The following is a 21,308-nucleotide window of genomic DNA, read 5'->3' as shown; positions in this document are numbered from 1 at the left end:
TAAACTCCTCGTAAACATTACATGGAGTTTACATCGAATGTTTACGAGTGATTAACATCGAAAGATTTACGAGGGTTTTACATCGAAATGTTTACGAGTGATTTACAACGAAAGTATTTACGTGTGCTTTACATCGAAATCATTACGTGGGCTTTACCACGAAATCTTACGTGTCGTTTACGACGAATTCTTTCCCTGCGTTTTACGAGGAATATATTTCGTCGTAAACGTAACGAGTCGTTTACGACGAAACCTCCGTTACGACGGACGTTTAACAACGAAACGTCTTTCGAGGTTAATTCGTCGTAACACCCCGTTTACGACGAATTTACAACGAATATTGTCCTAGTAAAAAATATATTATTTTATATATTTCTTTATTCATCTTGTATTTTAATGACCAATAAAATAGATTATTAGACTTTATGTGATGATGGTTAGTGCAAGAAAGATTAGATAATACACAATTAGAAAATGTTGGGCTAAAATGCAGTAATATAAGAGAATAATGATTTATAATGTAAAAAGAAAAAAATAAAAGAAATGTAGAAAAAAAAATAGAAACAAGTCTATTTTTTATATATATATATATATATATAGATATGTTTTTATTCATCAATATCATTTACACACTCTACGTAGAAATGTGTGATGATGGTCACCTTATCTTATTACATATAGTCAAATCTTCTGAAACCTATGCACAACGATCTGCCCTACGATTCTTATATTAAAATACTAAATATAATCGTGATAATCACATTAATGGTTGCATTGACTATAGTATTGATCCTAGTTGGCTGATTAGCATAAATTTAGTTATCATTTCCGGATCAGAGTGCTTGCATGGGACCATGTGACATAATGATAAATATTAATTACAAATAGAGAAAATTAACATACAACTCCATGGTAGATGTTTGGGTAAACAGTAAATTTTTGATATAATAGTGCCGTCTAACTCCACTTAGTACGAGACCGTGACATTTTCTCCCAGACAATGCGAAAGCTAGCGTTTGACCAACAAGACGACTTTGATGAGAATATGCAACGCAGAAGCAAGAAGACTTTGTATAGCTTCATACCTAAGAAGGTAACCTACTAATGATAGGAGAAATGTTGACTGAGAACAAAGAGCCTGCGAGCTACATGAATTTGCAGCTGATCATGGAATCCAATCTCAGCCTATGTAAATTCACAAGATCATCTTTTTCCTATGAAATTGTGGATTTATTTAACTGAGTTTGAAGAAGATCAAACAAACGTGCCATGTACGTAATCTTTGGATGCAGAAGACATGCGGGCAGCCATGATTAAAACAAGTTAGGTCATTAACGCTTGAACTTTTGTTTTGATTTGATGAGAAAAATAAAAGAAATTCTAATTCTGTATTCTCCATCGCGAATAAAGAAAGACAAAGAGACTTTCTCCCCAAACTCTATCAAAGTACCAAACCAAAACACTCCTACTGACACAGAAAATACAAAAAAAAGAGAAACATAGTCATGGAATCATCTCATGGGAGCTTACTAATCACCAGTGACCTCTTCCTCTTCCTCGTCCTCTTCGACCACCACCTCCGCGTCTTCCCTGACTTCGGTTTCCACCTCTACCACCACCGTATGATGATATTCCTTCAAAAGCCTTGTTCACAAGTTGATTTGGCATACCATTAGAACCACGTCTCTTCTTTGCTGCGCCACTATTACCACTTCCATTGTTGCTATTAGCAGGCCGTTTTCCTCTGTACAAATATTACAGCAAAGGCAACACACATTACAAACAGATATAAGATAACAGAAAGATTGCTGGTTGAGTAATCTTTGCAACAAACCCGATTGTTGTTGTTGTTGCTGCTGAGGCTAACGGCTTTGTGGCTTCTTTCCAAGAAAGGTTCATATTAGTATCTCCGATAAATGAAGGCACTTTTGCATGCAATGGCTGTTTCATATCAAATTTGCTCCAAAAGTTACTTCATACTTCATATCATCAAAACTATAAGAAAAAGGAAAAAAAAAAGGCTAAGATGTTGGGACGTTCACCTTTGTCATTGCCAATATGTTATTACATGTCCTAAGTCCAGTTGTAGTATTCTGCTTCTTTGTTTTCTGGAAGAAGAAAACATAACAAAGGTGCAATACATTAGCACTAAAACCAAATACCACCAGGAAAAAAAACAGAAAGAAGTTAATCTACTCACAACGTTTGCCTTCTCTTCATCTGTCTTAGCAGCCGACATGGCTTTGTTATGCTCAGACATTCCCTGAGTTAATTTCTTCATTGTTGTCTTGGTTAGATCTTCAACGGTGGCCAATCTGCACCAAAAGACAAAACAACTTTATGATATCACACACCATCATGCACATCAAATTTTCAACGACAGTATACAGAACTTTCAAGTCGCACAAATCTAGACGTCACGCCTATACCTTTCAGTGAAGTCCTTGTTCAACTCCGAGAAGTCTTCTCCCAGTCTGTCTGATGGCTGGCCGGTCACAATCTTATACCCACACAAGCTGTTTGTTGCATTTTGAACCTGTATATCTCAATGTAATCAAATAAGTAAAACAAGAAAGAAGAAAAGAGAACGGAATTAAATCACAAATATGATTCTTGGCAACCTTGTGGGCCAGGTGATGGAACGCGTACAACAAACACTCCACGTATGTGAAGTTCATTTCCTATGCAGTCTTCTTAGCAGGCATGTATTTCTGAAAACAAAGAATGTAACAATCTTTATAAGACAATTTTACTACTGCATGTAATGCTTTGACATTAAAAATGTGAGATTGTAATAAGATATATACAATAAAGACACTATAAGTATAAGCAACATGTAAGAACAAAATAAAATATAAGCAACATGTCCACAAACGATTTATCAAAGAGACAGATGAATAAGGGCACTTAGAGTGGTACCTTTAAAAGCTGAACTATTGAAGGAAGCATCTGCCTTGCCTCCTGGGCGGTTGTGTATGGAGAAATATCAGCTAGAGCTTTGAGCAAATCAAGCTTCCTCTCTTCTGGGAGCTATTATAAAACAAAAGAATATGTTATATATTACTGGCCAAGAAAGCTCCTTTTATGGAGCTTTTATGGAGTGATACAGATTTTGCATGCAAGAGAGAAAAAGAGAAACAAGCAGCAATACCTAAGATTTTTATTCATACCCTTAGTGTCATAAACTATTCTTAATTTTTTCTAAGAGAGTCGATAACAAATGCGTATAAGAGCATACATGGATAATGGATTGAGACAAATACACCTGGCCACAAATGATAAAGAACTAGGAAGATAAAGTCTAGGATACCTTGTCAAAAACAGGTATGATATGATTGTTCAAGTAGTTGAGAAACCTGCTGGTTGGAGCACCTCTCTGATCAAACGAAGAAGAAATTAGCAAAGAAACCAGCGAAGTTCATAAGTTTGGAATCTATCAAGCTACTAACAGCACCAATCTGAATCCGTACCGCATAAAATGGAAGAGCCAATAGCAGGCATGATATAAACCAGTCAATATGGTCTGTATCTGATACCTGGAAAAAACAATACTTGCAATTAGTAGAACCACAGAACAAGGACTATTGTTTTACGCAATCAAGAAATTTAACTTCATCTTCAGGATGATGCAACACAACAAACTTACATCAAACTGTGCATTTAAATCGGCCTGTCCTTCGATAATTTCCACAAGTTCTTGCATTCTTTCTTGAGCAGCTTTCCCTCCAAATATACTCAGGCTTGTCAGGAAGTCCATAAACATTTTGAATTCTCCTCCAGTTACATCTTCTAGGCTCTGGGAAAATCGGAAAAAAAGGGTCACAATATCTGGCAAAGAAAAAGAAGGCAGACAGAAGGAATAAAAAGAACTGCAGACGCACATGATTATGGTCTTTACCTGTTTAATCAAATCTGTTATATGCCTTTCCATTTCCTCTTGAGGCTTTAAGAGTTCTGCTTTAATAGGAAACACCTACATATAGATTAATAAAAATACAATGAATATAAGCTAAAGTATTCCAAATCTCTCCAAGGATTGTCATTTCTGATACTATCCAGGTTTTAGCTTTCTATTGTATATTTTGGTAATATATAGCACTATTACATTTTTCATATAGTTTCCTTTCTGGCACAAAATGAGATATGAACACCAAAAGAATAAGTCACGCAATTCAAGGACATTGAAAATAGCAAAAGGAACATTCTGACCTTGTCTCTGATGAAATTCAAAACTTTTTCACGAATTTGAACGTCAGTAGTTGGAGTAACTCCAGCATGCGTAAACAATGCAGTCAAAGATGCTGTTGCAAAATAGGGTAATAGTTAGAAAACGGTAGAGTCAATATTGTAAATCTAAGATAATTTAGCACACTACAACCTACAGCCAGTAATCTATCCACTTAACTAATGCCTGATCAACCAAGTACACTAAAAGAGTAACCAATTATCTAACCATGAGACTGAAAATTCACGTTTACCAGTTTCTCACTGAAGCTTCATAATAATTAAGAATAATGGGCATCTTCATACAGAACAACTGTAAAAGAAACTATACTACCTTTTGGATCCTGTCGAATCAGTGACATCAGAGCCTTATGCACAGCATCACGCTCCACAGGTTCCTCTTCAGATCATGTTACCTCTTAAGTCAGATGAGAAAGACACAAAGAGGTATCTAAAGGTGTACTAAGTAGTAACCAAAAGTCTCAAGAGTTACCAGTATTTAGAAGTTGCACTGGAGAATCCTTGCAGAACAGTGGAAGTCCGCGGATGGCTTGAACCCGTACCTATACATTGAAGGAATCACATGCTATTAACTCTAGAAAACGCTAGTTCCGCAGAACACAAAACTGCACGTATATATATCAAATTATCTGGAAAATCAGAAGCACTGCATATCAAATACGTATACAACCTATCGGAACAAGTACTCAGCCCTGCTTCATCACTATATTTCCAGTGTCAAATAGACCAAGAAGCTAACTTTGAGCTAATCTAAGTTTATCTAATGGTATAAAGACAAAGGGTACAGACCCCAAGCTCTCCATCATCGATGCAGTCTATATGGGCATCGAAAGCATCAGTGGAGAGAGTAAGGGAAGAACTTGAAGTAGCGTGGAATCAGCTGCGAGGCAAGCTGCTTCGCCTTCATACTCGTCTTGGACATCTTGATAATCCCCTCATAGTCCTCAACATTCTGCAAATAAACTGAGAGAACTAAGAACCCAAATAAGCAAAGATGAAAACTTTGAGCTAAAAACAAGAGCAGGAATCCAATTTAAGATAACCCTAATTGAGAATGCTCGATTTCAAAACCCTAGTTGGGAAAAATTGAGGGATGGGGAACCTGAGACTTTGTCCTTGGAGGCATTGAGGCGCTCGCTGAACTCGTAGAGCTTCTCGATTTGCTGGAATTCTTCGGACTGGTGCTCTGACATTGCGAGTGGCTGAGGAGAGAGCTGAGAGCGAGAAAAGTGAAGGAGATGAGTATATACGTAAACTTAGTTTGAGATAAACATGAGATCTCGTCTCTGTAGTAGATGTTATAGGAACTAGGAGGCGGGAAAGCTATGAAGAAGAGAAGAACGTACATGGTGGGTGTTTTTCGAAGAGTGTAGGAAGATGAGAGTTTCTCTGGGTGAATCGTTAAGCTCTGAAGATGAAGAGCAGAGCAGAGCAGAGGTTATGTTGCTGTGACGATCTTTTAAACGGTCGTTTCAGTTTATGCGAAACTTCAGAAAACCGCAGCCTCAATTTATCGTTTCTTACGAATTGACCCCTGATATTTATTGAGGGGTCTATCCAATAAAACATTTGAGGGAATTTAAAGTTTTTTGTTTGTTTCTTAATGAGTTTTAAATGATTTTGATGATTTAGAAAATTTATGATTTTAACTAAAACAGTCTTAACTTTTCATCAATAACTAAAACATGCTCGAAATGATACTCTTTAATGCGAATGAGATGGTACCAGATACTCCACCGAAGATTCACAACGAGGAACCCCAAATCATATGCGTGGATAACATATATATGGTGGATGGATCATGGACTTCCATGGAACAATTTAGTGGTTGCATATGGGTTTGTAAGCATAATCTGGGACAAATACAATTTATGGGAAAACGAAATTTAAGTAGGCGAGAGTCTGCTCTACATTCAGAAAAGTGGAGGCACTATGATGGGCAATGGAGAGTATTCTTCTACATTCCTCGTGTCAGAGCTTTGGGACAGATTGTAAAGATTTAATAGCAATGATAGAAGAGCCTCAAGCTTCGCCAAGTTTTGCAACTGAATTGGAGGCGTTAAAGATGCTCCAGCTATGCTTTCCGGAATTCAAGTTATCTAACATCCCAAAAGCACAAAATGGAATATCAGATTCATTAGCTAAGAATGCTAGATCCTTTCATAAGAAGCTTTGTTACATTGGTTGTTATATTCCGGTCTGGTTACCAGACCAACTCAAGTTCTTTGAATAATATAATAGCCGTTCGATGTCAAAAAAAACTATATAATTTGAATTTTTATATTTTCAACTTAAAACTGATTATCTAAAATATTTTTAATAACAGTCAAATTTAAAATGCATTATAAAACTATAAATTCAATAATATTTGATAAAGAATATTTTAAAACTCATATGTAAATAATATATCATTTAATTATAATATAAAGAGTTTTAAACTTTTCAATACACCACCAAAATGAACATCACATTTTGGAATGATCGTTAAAGAGCAAAATCTCTCGTATCTGATATTCCCAAAAGCAAACTAATACAAAGTATCTCAAAAATCAGACGAGTTTTTTTTCTTGATTTATCAGATCACAGAATAGGCATATCCAGAGCTTGTAACACATCCTTGAACTCAAAGTCATGAGTATGTTTATTGAACCGCTCAAGCAGCTTGTACCGAGTGTCGTTCAAGTAAAATGACTGAGCTGTTTCCATGAGCCATTTCGCCTCCTCGTCTGTGAGTTTGCTTGTGAACACAACATCACCTCGAATAAACACCAAGTCTTTCGTCTCTGAAAGCTCGGTGTAGAATTTGCTTGTCAAGTAAGGAGCCGCTTCAGTTCCTCTCGCTTTGTAGTCTTCGAGACCAGTGAAGATCATGTGAGGCGCTTCAACTGCCACAACACAAGATTGATGATTAATAATAAGATAATTAAATCAATGGAGCTCTTAGTTTTACAACAAAACTAATACCCTCCACGAAATTGTAGTCAAGTTCAAAGATCAAATGCTACAATTAGCAAAGATTCAGCGTCACATGGTTCTTGAGATTAATAGTCCCCTAACATTTGTCCTCGCTAATTAGACATAAGTAACAGAATGTCTTTTGAGTAAAAATATGTCGACCATTGTTTAATATCACTAACCATCTAGACCAATTCTAATATCACTAGTTTGACTTTAACTCAGAGATAAAAGGTAGAACAAACCTTGAGCAAACATTGTAATATAACCATTTGCTCTCCACAATGGAATGACAAAGTATCGGCTGCAATTGATACATCAAACAGAAGAAGATCAATGCAAGACCAATCACACACACAAAAACTAAGATTCATTTGAACAAGAACAAAGCTGATGATGATGTCTTTACCACTCAGCTGCTCGTTGCTCCAACAAACGATAAAGCTGAGCTTTCATAGTAATCCCAATGTGACCACGTCCCAAGTGATACTGCCAAAATGAAATCATCAGCATAAGCAAATTGAATCAAAGACTGAATCTTTCGAGCACAGAGGGTTGAATTACATCGTCCCAGATCGAAGTGAGCTCCTCGGGAGATTTAGTCTTGGCTCTATCCAAATCCATGATCGAATCCAACGGTTTCGGCTTCAACGGTGAGAACCCAGATGCGAACCTCGAGTTTCTGACTGAACCAAGCGATGCCCATTCGATGTGCTTCCCAGGTAACGCTTCTGAGTGGTTGCCTCCGGCATTTCGTTGCGAAGCGGTGAAAATCTGCCTAGATGGGCAACGGGAAGAATACGAGGAGGAAGACGAAGAGAGCTTTTCTGTAGCGAGACTTGAAACAGAACCGAGGATTCGTCTCAGTTTCATGGTAAGAATTATCAGCAAGTTTTAAGGAGCTCTCAGAGGAATTTCGTCGAACACTTTGTATGCTAGAAGATGTAAATCCGACGACAACGGAGAAAGTCAACTGTCTGGGATCTGAATCACTCGCTTTACTCGCTCGTTAACCGAATACGTTTCGTGATTTTTGGGGGGTTAATTTGGTTCGACCGGTTTAAAATTAAGCTCTTTCGGCCCAAAAGTAATGGGCTGGTCTAGAGCCCAGATATTTGGATACTCGGTCTGACTTCCCAATGAAAACTCATCAGCAAAACCAGATGGCTAGCTTGGATGGAGCTTGAGTTGGATTAATTTCTATCGCATAATATAATGGCCTAGCGTTTGACTTGAGCGGCATCATTTGTATACAAGAATCTGTGATGGTGGTCATGGGAACCAAACGACATGCATTAAATGCGCAACAAGCCTAAAGCCACTCTTCATAATTAAATACTTACCTATAAAAGCGCATAGGACTAGGGGCTGGCCGTGCTTCATCTATCTTTACACGGACCATGGCACAGTCGATTTATCAAGGAAGAACTCCAACTCTGGATGACAATCATCCCACGCTTGGACCATATAAAATCTATATCCTATCACATGTATACACTCAAGAGAAACACTGGACAAAAAAAAAAAAAGAGGAAGAGAAAATATATATCACTAAACCATTTCTCTGAAAAGACTTTCGTACATAGTCTGATAGTCCTCATTTACACTGGTGCTCTAGGCACTCTTGCAATTTATAAGAGCATGTCTATCTACACTGCAAAGCCACTTTTACCAAACACATACGTACTCCTATAAGTATTTCAAAATCATTCTGAAGCAGTTCTTGCTAGAAGCTTTGGAGTATCAGACAAGCACCATGAAAAATTATAACAATATAGGCTCATGGCAAGTGGAACTTAAATTTGAGAACAATAATGTCTATATTTGATGATTTTTTGTTATTATTCGTTTTGAATGACACTGTAACTAAGATTAGTGTGTATATAAAACGTACATAATATTCCAAATAATGTAACAAAAATGTAATGCATTTAAAGAGTTCACTAAATATAAGTTTTATCATGTTTTTTTTTTTTTTTTTTTTTTTTTTTTTTTTTTTTTTTTGAAATGAAAGTTTTATCATATGTTACAAACTAATATAAAATGTACGTACATTTTCTATGTGTATTTGCCGAGTTTCAGATCTGTAGTAGCATCAATTAAAAAAAATATATGTTTTGCTTCGTCCGCCCGTGAGTGTTTGGAATCTTCTAACATGTTCATGTGACCCTATCAATCTCGAGTCCATCTCTTAACAATTATGAACCAATAATACATTTCAGATTGCTTAAACCAAGTTTTTTATTTCAATATATATGCAGGTTCAAATATTTATAAAAGTAAGTTTATCATGGATACTGGTCTGACTTTGGGACAAAACTAGATAGGAACACTAAACCAAATTTAGGTTTTAGTGGCATTAGGAAATTCGTGAACTATGGTATCAGGAGTTTACTCTTTATGTATCAGGACATGGGTTATGATTTTAAGCAAATAATTCTCATTTTTTTAATTCGAATATGAGGAAGCAATCATGGCTTATTAACTTTACATATCTTTTGAGTAGAATGCGTAATGATGTGTTCCTGTGAGCGTTAGAGATTTAAAAAGGATTACAAATAAGTGTCGATGTATTGAACCATATTCTCTTAATAAATGTATGTTATTTGATATGTTAAATGTGATAGAATGCAAACAAATGTGTAAATCTCCCATGATACTTGTGGTTAACTTCTGATATAGTTATGATAGGATCAACATTGATTTTTTTCAGTAGAGATCTCGTAGATAGGTTCTTTGTGTAATACACATAATCTTTTGGTAAAGAACGGGTTTATCCAGTTTCAAAATGTAGCGTTTGTAATACTGTGGCATACAAGATAATTGTGCTATTATAAAATGTTTTGATTAAAGTGAAGAACTGAAGATAGATATCAATCTGTTATATTTACCTTTGCTCTTATCCAAGCTTGGAAAGTATGTAACGTAAATTAACACCAAATAAAATTTAATTATATTTGTTTATTAAATTTGACAACAGCTTTTTAAATAAAAATAATAAAACCGTTAATAAACTACTACCACTCTCTTTTTATCTCACAAAAATATTGCTATTTTGTTACAAATCAACTTCTTGTCATTTTTCTCAGCTCTGACTTGGATTTTTTTTTGTTAACTAATAACAGAAACTATATATATAGTAGTTTGTCCAGACTTACAGTATCCAACACAAAGACCAATCCACCATGCATGTCTTATCTCTTACTTCCTCCTTAATATTCCGTTTTCTCTTCCTCATCTCCACCATTCCAATTTCTTCAGCGAAGCCCATAACCTCTCATCCCCAGACACTGCCGCGCCACCGCCACAGAGAGCTATCCACTGATTACTACTCTAAGAAATGTCCTCAGCTAGAAAGTCTTGTCGGTTCCGTTACTTCCCAGCGGTTCAAAGAAGCACCCGTCTCCGCCCCTGCGACTATTCGCCTCTTCTTTCACGACTGCTTCGTTGAGGTCATTTTTTACCAAACACTGAATCTTGCATTCTCTTGATTACGCACGATAGCTAAATACAGTGAGTACAATGCGCATTTTTACGTTACTAACTGAAACTGGCATTGTCACATTTCAATGTATGATGCATCATCGCATTATACCTCAGTAATAGTTGCAAAGTCAAAACACATACAATCTGGAAAATAATAAAAACACACACAATCCGGAAAATAATAAAAACATAGAACATATGGGAAACGGTCCCGACAAGAACTTGTCGTGTATCCAACGTAGCGCATTTTAGCAAAAGATGCCAAGATTCGCTGCACTTTAGTAACAACCTCAAAAAGTATGTTGGTCTGTCTGTGCTGTTTGTTTAGCATTAATACACATCACATGCATGCAAATGCATATAAAATTGTTGGTGCTTGCTCAACATAATTTAAAGTTTTTGAATCTTCAAGGGTTGTGATGGGTCGATATTAATAGAAACAAAGAAGGGAAGCAAGAAATTAGCGGAAAGAGAAGCAGAGGAGAATAAAGAATTGAGAGAAGAAGGATTTGTGAGTATCATCAAGGCAAAGGCATTGGTTGAGTCTCATTGCCCTTCTCGCGTCTCTTGCTCTGATATTCTCGCCATCGCTGCTCGAGATTTCATTCACCTGGTACTCCAACTTCAACCCCATACTTTCAATTTATTTTAGTTCTAACACCAGCTCAAAATTTAGCCAACCGGCTTGCACAGCTATCTAGCATAATCTTGAGCATTGTGAGTCCAAACCATTATTCATGGAGATAGTTTTGCCTTTGGTTTAACTTTTTAGGTACTTTGATTTTTTATTCATAAGGATAGTCAGATGAACATTGGTTTTTGGATCTCCAATTTTTTTTTTTAAATTGACATATATAGATATTAGACTCCTAATATATAATTTTTAAAATAAATTTCTACTAATTGACTATATAACCCTAAAATTGTTTTTGGGCCCTTAAATTTTTATATTTAACATATTTAGATATTAGACCTCAATGTATGAAAAAATTAATAAAATTCTTACTAATTATCTATGACCCTAAAATATTAGGATGTCCTGACTAGTTGTTTTGATTTCAAATAGGCAGGTGGACCTTACTATCAAGTGAAAAAAGGAAGGTGGGACGGCAAAAGATCAACGGCAACCAACGTCCCTCCCAACATCCCTAGATCAAACTCCACGGTCGATCAACTCATTAAGCTCTTCGCGTCAAAAGGACTAACGGTAGAAGACCTCGTAGAAGACCCGACCCAAATATCAACCCAAAATTACTCAAGGAACTCCGTATGTATTGCCCTTTCTCCGGTAGAAGCTCCCGCGCCGCCCTTCCCCTCGACGCCACAACTCCGTTTGCGTTCGACAATGGATATTACAGAGGTCTAGGAAGTAGCATGGGCCTTCTCGGGTCGGACCAAGCCTTGTTTCTTGACCCGAGGACGAAGCCCATTGTACTTGAGATGGCTAGAGATAAGCAGAAGTTTCTCAAGGCGTTTGGGGACGCTATGGATAAGATGGGTTCTATTGGTGTAAAGAGAGGGAGGAAACATGGGGAGATACGAAAAGATTGTCGTGTCTTTTTATAGATCTTTTATATTTACCTTAGTTTGTTCTTTTGTGTGTGGATTTTGTCTCGATCTTGATGTATCTTTTGTTCTTTGTTTAGAAGTTTCTTGATTGTTTTGTTCATAGTATATAAGGTACTTTCCGAAAGAATCCGTAAATTCAGTTACGTTATCTATGAACAAAGTGATTTAGATAATAATTCATGTTGGTGATATTACAATTTCAGAAGTGTGTTTTATATGCGAAGTTCACACACTTAAAATAGCCTGATCCCTTCTATATAAGACCAAAGCTGCCAATACTGGGTCGAACCATACCCAAGTCATAAGATCCCAAAAGTCAAGATTTGTGTTGTACCACTTTATATAAAAGCGGTGATTCGACTTTGTAAATCTGTTAATTGTTGTTACCGAGGAAATCCAATCTAATTCAACAGGAAACAACATATATGTTTACTGTGATATACATAATAATCCAGCAATGCTATAATGTGCTACTTTAAATAATTTTATTTCTTGAAACAATCACAAGATTTTTAGATTATAGTTTCACCCCCGCCAAAAGAAAATAATATAAAACGCTTTACAACTTCAATTTATCGACATCTTGTCTGTAAATCTTCCAAGTAAATGTAAGTCGTTCCCTTTATTTCCTTTGGACTCCATGAATGTAATATACCATGTTGAGTCAAGTTCTTCACATCGAAAGAGCTGCATAGAGAAGCTGGTTCCAAGTATCCGGCAAGCCAGGAAGGCACCAGTGGCTGCAATCGGTTCTTCCATTTTCTCCATAAGTAGATGGATGCGCATCTTTTCTTAGCTGAGACAGAGTTGTGATGTCGAGTAGGTAGACGGGTGTCTTCATGGAGCGCAACACTCGTGAAACAATGCTTGCTGCAGGAAGTGGACCACCCGGGTATGTCGACCCTGTCAACGGTTGCATCTGCCCGTTGCAAGTCTTCATCGGCTCATTCCACTCCTTTCCTCTAATAATTTTCCCCAATAAACAAGTCAATATATTTTACTTAAAACACCAATTTTCATACCACAAATGTATGTACATATTATGTATAGTGAACTTACACGTAATGAGTAGGAGAAATGCCTTGGAAGAAAACTCGGGTTTGCGAAGTATTAACATTTTGATCAACCCATTGCGCCCAAGTGGTGAGTCCTATGTTGAAAGCATCAAGACGGTTCATGTCTCTTATCAGTGAAGACCCATTTCTTATAAAATCCCACCTGATATAACAACAACAAAAACAACAATAGAAGAAGAGAAGATGATTTGGTTGGAGCACGTCTTAAGACAATCTCAAATTAGACCATATATTATACATGAGTGTAGGAGGATATATGGTACGAACCCTTGAGATTTTACTCCTTTGTGAACCCACCAGTGCCAAGAATTGAACACAAGAATGTCCACGTCTTTCCAAACTTCAGCACCCCTTTCGATGGTTCCAAGGTTAAGCACACGCCCTACCTTTTCTTTGGAGATATCCACTAGGTATGGTGTTCGGTATATGTATAACGTAACTCCATATTCCTGTTTTTAATCGTTTAGAAAAAAGATTGAGAAATTTTAATACTTTTTTACTATATATGAAAATATATTCAATTGTTTCTACACAGTATGTATAGAATGCACACATTTCTCCGGGTCCAACTTTTTAATATGTAACATGTTTTCCCATGTTTAAAAATATAAGTTGAAGAAAACAAATGGAAGTGGTTTATTAATTATTAGTTGTCATTAGCTGTCAGGTCTCCTACTTCCTTTCCCTCCCTGCTATGTTCTCTTTCTTTTTGTTCTTTTCCAGTTTATATATACTGTTATGTATATATATAATTTTTTTGGTCAATTGTTATGTATATATTTTATGCTCTAAATTTGTTTAAAACAATAGAAGAGAGAAATTCCCAAAACCCTAAGTCAACACTAGAAACCAAGGCAAAAACAATGTACGGTGGAGAAAATATTTGGATTACGTATTTTTTTCATATCGGAGGTTATTGTTTTTTTTAGAAAGGCTGTTAATGTTTCTAATAAATTAAGGATTTAACCTCACATAGGTTTGTGGTTAATATATACTTAGTTTTCAATGTTCATGATGAATAATGAAATTAATTAAAGAAGTCGCAACTGTATCAGAATTGAAATTTTTTAAAAAAAAGTTGTGAATGATAAAATATAGAATTAGTTATAATTTTGTACAAAGAAGTATATAAGTTGTAATGTTTTCACTGAGATAAGTAAAAATATTGAAGCATAAACCATATAGACCAAAAATATATAAAGTGGACGCATGCGTCTACATCAAAATGCACAACTTTTGAAAGAAACATCTCTTTACAGAAAAGAAAATCAATTGTTTGTTAGTAAAATCTATACGTTTTCTCTTACCTTCTTTTTCATTGATTCATAGTTTTAAATTATGTATGTGTACGATCAACTAGGCAGTAAGGCAGATAAAATCATAATACCTTGGATGTCAAGCGTTTGCACAAAGAAAAAATTTAAAACCAAAAGCAAAATTTCATAATTCTTATAAAAATGGAAATATAGTATAATATATTAGCCCGTGACCAACACGATTCAATAAAATTGACAAGTCCTCCTCGTGATGAAGAATTATTAGATTTTGTTTCTGTCCAAAGACACATTTTTAAAAATTATAATACAGAAAAAAAGAAGAGTAGAGAGAGACCTGGAAAGTGAGAGAGGAGAGTGGGGTACGTCTGAGAAACGTGGTCGTGATGCCTGGTACCGACGCATGGATCATACATCCCAACGATTCCCACATGTTTTCACTCAGTGAGTCACCCACGAACATCACTCGTTTCCCTCTCCATTGATTCAGAAACGCTTCTCCATCGAACCTTCATTTATAATTCACATACATAACCTATCATTATCATCATCGTTATGCTAATTGTATGCATGTACGCATGTGGAAAAACGGCCAAAATATGTCCAAAGTATCGCCTTAACATATACTTGGATGTTTCATACCTTGGGATGGTGCATGAATCAGGTTGCCAAGAGTAGTTGAGGAACTTTTTGTCTGGTCGGCCGAACTTGAGACAGTCAAACTCGCCGTTGATGAAAGGACACGTGGACGAATCGTACAATGGGTAAGAAGCATCGAAAACCCATTTCCCTTGAAACAAGTTACAACCAGACGTTTGCTTTCTTCCTTTCAACGTCGCTTTTCCTCCTCCGGTGGCAGCCAACGCCGTTATGTTGCGGTGGCTCACTTGCCGCTTCTCGTCGGAAGCCAAGGCCTTGTCGGCCCCGGACAAGATTGTGAGTGTGAGAAGTGGAAGAAGGAAAAGAGAGATGCGTTTGCAACCCATCTTTGAAACAAAAGATGTGGGTTATTTTTTGAAGAGGCTTTGTGATGGAATTGAGTTTGTATACACATGTTTATATACTTATACGTAAGTACAGTTGTGACGAGTGTGAACAGATTCTTGGGTGGAGAATGGAGATACTATTGGCATTATATGGGTTCGATTTTTTTTTTAAAATAAAATAAAATACATATCAGTTCATTAGGAAAGCCACAAATTGTTAGGCTGTCAATTCAATTACAAATGATCATTAAGCGGTTGTTGGTAGAGGAATTTGTGTAAAGTATACCGAACTTAACAAATATGGGATATATTCTCATCTAATGTTTCCATGGATTATCATTGACTGTGACTGATTTGTATTGACTTACTTTCTTTCTTTTATTTATTTTTGTTAAAAGATAATAATATATATTTACGATTCTCCAATATTTTTTTTCCAAATATTGTCTAAAATAGTAAGATATGTTTGTTTGTAAGGATGATATTTTTCTTATGATGATTTGATATATTAGTCAAGAATTTGTATAGTATAAGGAAAATTTTTTATGAGGAAACCAAAAAATATAATAATTATTTATCAGTGATATTTAAAATTTTAAATTAAAAAAGGATAGTAAATAAATTCAAAAAATGTAAACCAATAACAATTAATTTTACCAGTAACCCCCACGCTAATTTTGGATTCAACTATTAGCCGATTGCGGTCGTTAGAACTGGTTTATCAAAATTTCTCAACGAGTATTTATGTTTCTATAGCTGTCAATTAAGTATTTTTAAAAGTTTATTATCATATTTAGTCATTATATTATTATATAAGTGTTGGGAATATCTTCTCTCAATTATTAGTCTAGGTGTTTAGAAATCTTACTGTACTAGATGATAAACTGTGTGCATGCACAGAGTGAATTTTCTGTATTAATGTTTGTTCATTAAATAATTTTAATATTTTGCAACACTACAATAAAGTATTGATTGTAAAATAACGAATACAATTGTTGGTCTTTTAAATATATCATTGTTGTTGAAGAATTAACGTATTACAATTCATTTTAATTATTTTTAAGACTTCATATGCACAAAAGAAAGTTAAATTTTGTGGTTGACACAAATCACAAAACCCAGGTAGGCAACATCAATTGTAAAATGAGATTAAGTTTTCTACTCTCGATTTGTTTACTTGATGAAAGAGATTTTTGTAGACATTGATTTTTTTTTCACTAGAATGTACCTAAGTTTAAAATTTTGACAAAAGTTCATAATGTTTTCACTAGTATACTTAGGTCGGAACGCTACAAAAAATACAGTAGACAGTAACATAATTCAGTGACAGAATATCTCATTCCACAAGTAACTAGATGTGCGGATGATTTTATGTCACTATATGTATCTCCAAAATCTAGAAATACCTATAAAGTCCATAAAATATCTCCGAAATATTCATTCTGTTGGTGATATTGATATCTCACCATCAATTCTTGACTCAAAATAGAATTTAAATTAAATCATGCAAAAAGATATCAAAGTGTATCAGAAGCTTCTGATACACTTCACAAGAGTTTAAGTAAACGATGCAAAAAGTTATATTACCTTCTTGGGAATATGCAGCTTATGTGACCTGTAACGTCTAAAGTTGTTATGCGCTGCATCAGGTCTCCTACCAGTGATCATTGCCACACCGTCGAATTCACATTAATTCTGGTAAGTAAAAACCATCAAAAGCAAAAGAGTTTTTGTTGAAGCCATCCACAATCCACATTATCATTTTTGGTGTTTTTCGTGGAGATATTAGTGGGACATTCTATTGCTTAGCTTGTCACGGGGGGAATCTTAAATCATTTTCCATCAATTGTTACATGCTTCTACTTCATCTGTTCATTATTCCTATCGCCAAGTTGTATCATTTTGAAACCCTTTAACAAACAAAAAAAAGTTGTATCATTTTGATGAAAAAACATTTCGCATAAGACATGGACAGCACTATATATAGACAACCTTGGCTACTTTTTTCTAGTTGATTCTGTTTTATTGATTCGTGTTTTTAAAATACTGAGTGATTTTCACAAGAGTACTCACATACATGCAAGGCAAGAAAATTATGTCACGTTTCTTTTAATCTTGACATAAGTCACAGTATAGATGATTCGAGCGTGAAACAAGACGACTAAAAGCAAGAAAACAAAAATGACCAAAATATAATTAAATTTTGATATATATACATAGTGAAAATTGTCTTGATCGAAAAGAAAAGTGTGATGGCCATGGTGTATATATGCATGTTTTTTTTGGGAATAAGTATATATGCATGTTATTTAGACAAAATTCAATATTCTGACGGATTTTTTGAATTAAAAAGGGTTGTGTTTCTGTAAATCTTATGTTCAAGTTGTCTTTATTTGATATGTTCAGATGTGTTTATATAATACAATGTTCACCGACTATCGGAGATTTAGAGATAACTCCTAAATCTAATTACATCATTATCTCAGCATACTAAGGTATATCCAAAATATATATTATCTTCGTATACTCTCCCCTCAAGTTAGGAATATGAAAATTTCTTATACCCAACTTGAATAACAAGTTCTCGAACTGAGCCTTTCCAAGTGCTTTTGTCAACACATCTGCCATTTGCTCCGTCGTTTGAACATGAACAGTCTTCAAAATGCCGTCATGTATCTCTCACCTGATGACAATCCGATTCTATATGCTTAGTCCTCTGGTGAAACACCGGATTAGCTGCTATGTAAATGGCAGACTTGCTATCACAGTACAGCTCCGACGACTTCAGTTGCTTCGCACCCAAGTCACACAACAATATTCTCAGCCACTTAATCTCACGTGTAGCTTGAGCCATTGACCTATATTCTGCCTCGGCTGAGGAATGAGAAACCACCTTCTGCTTCTTCGTTTTCCATGACACTGGTGAATTACCAACCAATGCAACATACGCACTCAGCGATCGCCTAGTAACTGGACACGCTGACCAGTCAGCATCGCAGTACACAGACAGCTTAAGATCAGACTGCGAGCTTAGTGATATTCCTTGTCCAGTCATCCCCTTGAGATACTGAACCACACGCATAGCAGCTTTCCACTGCAACTCTCTCGGCGCTTTCATGAATTGTGACAATATGTGTACCGGATATGAGATGTTTGGACGTGTGATCGACAAGTAGATCAAGCGCTCCACCAGTCTTATGTACTGCTCTGCATCTCGCAGAAACGGACTCTTATCCAAACCGAGTTTGTGATGCTGTTCCGTAGGAGTAGCAACCGGTTTTGCCCCTAGCAAACCAACATCCGAAATCAAGTCCAATGCATACTTGCGTTGGGTAAGCATGAATCCCTCTTCTCCACGCCCAACTTCAATGCTAAGAAAGTACTTTAACTTTCCTAAATCCTTCATGTGAAAGCACTTACTTAAATAATCTTTGAATTTATTCACCAATGTCATATCATTTCCACACACCAACAGATCGTCCACATAAATAAGGATCGAAGCTCCATTCCTTTTCTCGAGTAAACAAAGAGTGAATAGTCAGCATACGAGTGCTTGAACCCATACTTCTTCAGCGCATTAGTGAGCTTGGAGAACCAACACCTGGGCGCTTGTCTAAGCACATACACTGCCTTGTGCAGCAGACACACCTTGTTCGGATCTGAGTGTTGAAATCCTTGCAGTAGCTTCATGTATACTTCCTCCTTGAGATCCCCATGCAGAAAAGCATTATGTACATCCATCTGATGCACCACCCATCCCTTTGCTGCAACCACACGTAACAAACTCCTCACAGTAGTCATCTTTGCAACCGGTGCAAACGTTTCTTAAAAATCTCTCCCTCTTACTTGCTTGTTACCCAATACGACAAGCCTGGATTTAGGTCTCTCGATCGTGCCATCGGAATTGTACTTGTACTTGTATATCCACATGTTGCCAATAGCCTTCTTACCAGGCGGTAAATCCACCACACTCAATGTCTTATTCTTTTCGAAAGCACCCATCTCTTTCTTCATGGAATTGCGCCATATTTCCTATTGCACAACCTCTTTATAATTTCTTGGTTCTTTCCCAGCGGTTATAGCCGCCAAAAACGCCTTATGGTCTGGAGAAAAACGTTCATCAGAGATATAATCCTCAAGAGGATATGGAGTGTTACCTTGGATAGTCGTCGAGGACTCTGATTCAAGAGGTGGCACAGCGAGATCGTGATGGGGTGTCTTTAAGTACTGAGCATTGTAACTCACATAGTCACGCAGTTTGACTGAAGGGATCTTTCCTCTATGACCTCTCCCCAACTCAACAACCTCAGCCATTGCACCCATGTCCTCTGTTTCGACTTCTTTGCTCTGTTTCTCAGTGTCACCAGAAGCTACTACTAGAGGTATGCTCGTTTCCTCAGCTTCATTTGGTTCACTCCCCCTATTTTCTTCAGACACGTTGAGGATCCAGTCATCATCTGGTGTTCCCGTGTATTGTACTTGCTCCACAACTTTGTTCTGTTTTTCCCTGAATGGGAACTCTTCCTCAGAGAAACTTATATCCCTTGATACCACAAATTCCTTCTTCTCCACATCGTAAACTCTCCAAGCTTTCTTCCCAAAGGGATATCCCACAAAGACACAACGTCTACTTCTCTCTCCTAGTTTATCTTTCACTCGATCTCGTCGATGCACATAGCAGAGTGACCCAAAAATGCGCAACATCTCATAGGCTGGTTTGGCACCAAATAGCATTTCATGTGGTGAACTTCCTTTTAACACCTTCGATGGCGTCATGTTGATCACATGTGTTGCTGTTAATATAGCCTCACCCCAAAACTTCACTAGCAAGCTTGACTGGAACAACAAAGCCCTTGCCACATTGAGAATGTGCATGTGCTTCCTCTCCACATGCCCATTTTGTTGAAGCGTATCCACACAAGTAGTCTGATGCACAATTCCACTATCTTGGAAGTACTTTCCCAAGCACACAAATTCTGTTCCATTATTACTCCTCACGGTTTGAACAGAGTGACCAAACTGTTTCTCTGCATACGCACAAAATCTCTGCAACACCTTCTTAACCTCCGACTTGGCTATCATCAGATAGGTCCACATAGCTCGAGAAAAATCGTCTACTATTGTGAGAAAGTAACTAGCACCACACGACGCAGGTAATCGATAAGGGTCCCATATATCTACGTGAATAAGCTCAAAACTCTTGCTTGTTTTATTAATATTGTCATAAAAAACATCTCTTGTTTGCTTTGCTCTAAAACACACGTCACAAGGACTAGAGAAAGCTTTATTTTCAACACCAGAAAGCTCAGACAAAGAAGTAAAAACACCAATAGCAGGATGCCCAAGTCTCCGATGCCACAGAAGTCGATCTCCACTGCTATCTACTATGTTGGCTCGTGCAACTCACTACAAGAAAACACACCGAATTCCGACGGACGTTCCGACGGACACCAAGGTCGTCGGAAATTTGTGACGGAATACTGACAAATTTCTGACCAAATCCAAAAAAATTAAGTCGTCGGAATTCCGTCGGCCATTTCCGACGGAATTCTGACAAAATATGGTTCGTCGGAACTTTCCGACGATTTTTCGACGACATTCCGATAAAAAATGTAACCGTTGTAGTCGTCGGAAGTTCGTCGGTATATTCCGACGAATTTCCGACGACATTCCGATTAACAGCAAAGTCGTCGGAATTCCGTCGGTATTTTCCGACG

General features: G+C 36.6%; 3 protein-coding genes and 1 pseudogene across 3 annotated transcripts; 1 reads left to right on the top strand and 3 right to left on the bottom strand.

The window, feature by feature from the left end:
• Window positions 1-1,369: 1,369 nt before the first annotated feature.
• On the bottom strand, window positions 1,370-5,676 carry LOC106339254 (annotated as a pseudogene).
• A 963-nt stretch (window positions 5,677-6,639) lies between these two features.
• On the bottom strand, window positions 6,640-8,206 carry LOC106339934 (ATP synthase mitochondrial F1 complex assembly factor 1). The gene is made up of 4 exons (XM_013778802.1): window positions 7,765-8,206; window positions 7,610-7,689; window positions 7,446-7,504; window positions 6,640-7,130 (listed from the first exon to the last, which is right to left on the bottom strand). Exons 1-4 carry the CDS (start codon window positions 8,071-8,073, stop codon window positions 6,826-6,828), a joined length of 753 nt encoding a protein of 250 aa, XP_013634256.1. The 5' UTR covers window positions 8,074-8,206; the 3' UTR covers window positions 6,640-6,825.
• Window positions 8,207-10,371: 2,165 nt separating this feature from the next.
• LOC106340378 (peroxidase 19) lies at window positions 10,372-12,252 on the top strand. The gene is given in 4 exon segments (XM_013779260.1): window positions 10,372-10,652; window positions 11,099-11,299; window positions 11,753-11,911; window positions 11,914-12,252. Coding segments are annotated over 4 exon segments (966 nt in total). The 5' UTR covers window positions 10,372-10,385.
• A 471-nt stretch (window positions 12,253-12,723) lies between these two features.
• LOC106340030 (protein trichome birefringence-like 37) lies at window positions 12,724-15,649 on the bottom strand. Its single transcript, XM_013778899.1, has 5 exons — window positions 15,248-15,649; window positions 14,943-15,114; window positions 13,599-13,780; window positions 13,315-13,473; window positions 12,724-13,217 (listed from the first exon to the last, which is right to left on the bottom strand). Exons 1-5 carry the CDS (start codon window positions 15,589-15,591, stop codon window positions 12,929-12,931), a joined length of 1,146 nt encoding a protein of 381 aa, XP_013634353.1. The 5' UTR covers window positions 15,592-15,649; the 3' UTR covers window positions 12,724-12,928.
• Window positions 15,650-21,308: the final 5,659 nt, after the last annotated feature.

This window comes from Brassica oleracea, chromosome C4, assembly GCF_000695525.1.
Source record: "Brassica oleracea var. oleracea cultivar TO1000 chromosome C4, BOL, whole genome shotgun sequence".
NCBI lineage: Eukaryota > Viridiplantae > Streptophyta > Magnoliopsida > Brassicales > Brassicaceae > Brassica > Brassica oleracea.
This window is presented reverse-complemented; position numbering and strand designations above follow the sequence as displayed.

Coding starts and splice junctions, on each gene's coding strand:
- LOC106339934 (XM_013778802.1), bottom strand. CDS start 8,073: ATGAAACTGAGACGAATCCTCGGTTCTGTTTCAAGTCTCGCTACAGAA. Junction 7,505..7,609: donor GAGCAACGAGCAGCTGAGTG/GTAAAGACATCA, acceptor TATCAATTGCAG/CCGATACTTTGTCATTCCAT. Junction 7,131..7,445: donor TATTACAATGTTTGCTCAAG/GTTTGTTCTACC, acceptor GTGTTGTGGCAG/TTGAAGCGCCTCACATGATC.
- LOC106340030 (XM_013778899.1), bottom strand. CDS start 15,591: ATGGGTTGCAAACGCATCTCTCTTTTCCTTCTTCCACTTCTCACACTC. Junction 13,781..14,942: donor TCTCCTCTCTCACTTTCCAG/GTCTCTCTCTAC, acceptor GATTAAAAACAG/GAATATGGAGTTACGTTATA. Junction 13,474..13,598: donor AAAGGAGTAAAATCTCAAGG/GTTCGTACCATA, acceptor TTGTTATATCAG/GTGGGATTTTATAAGAAATG.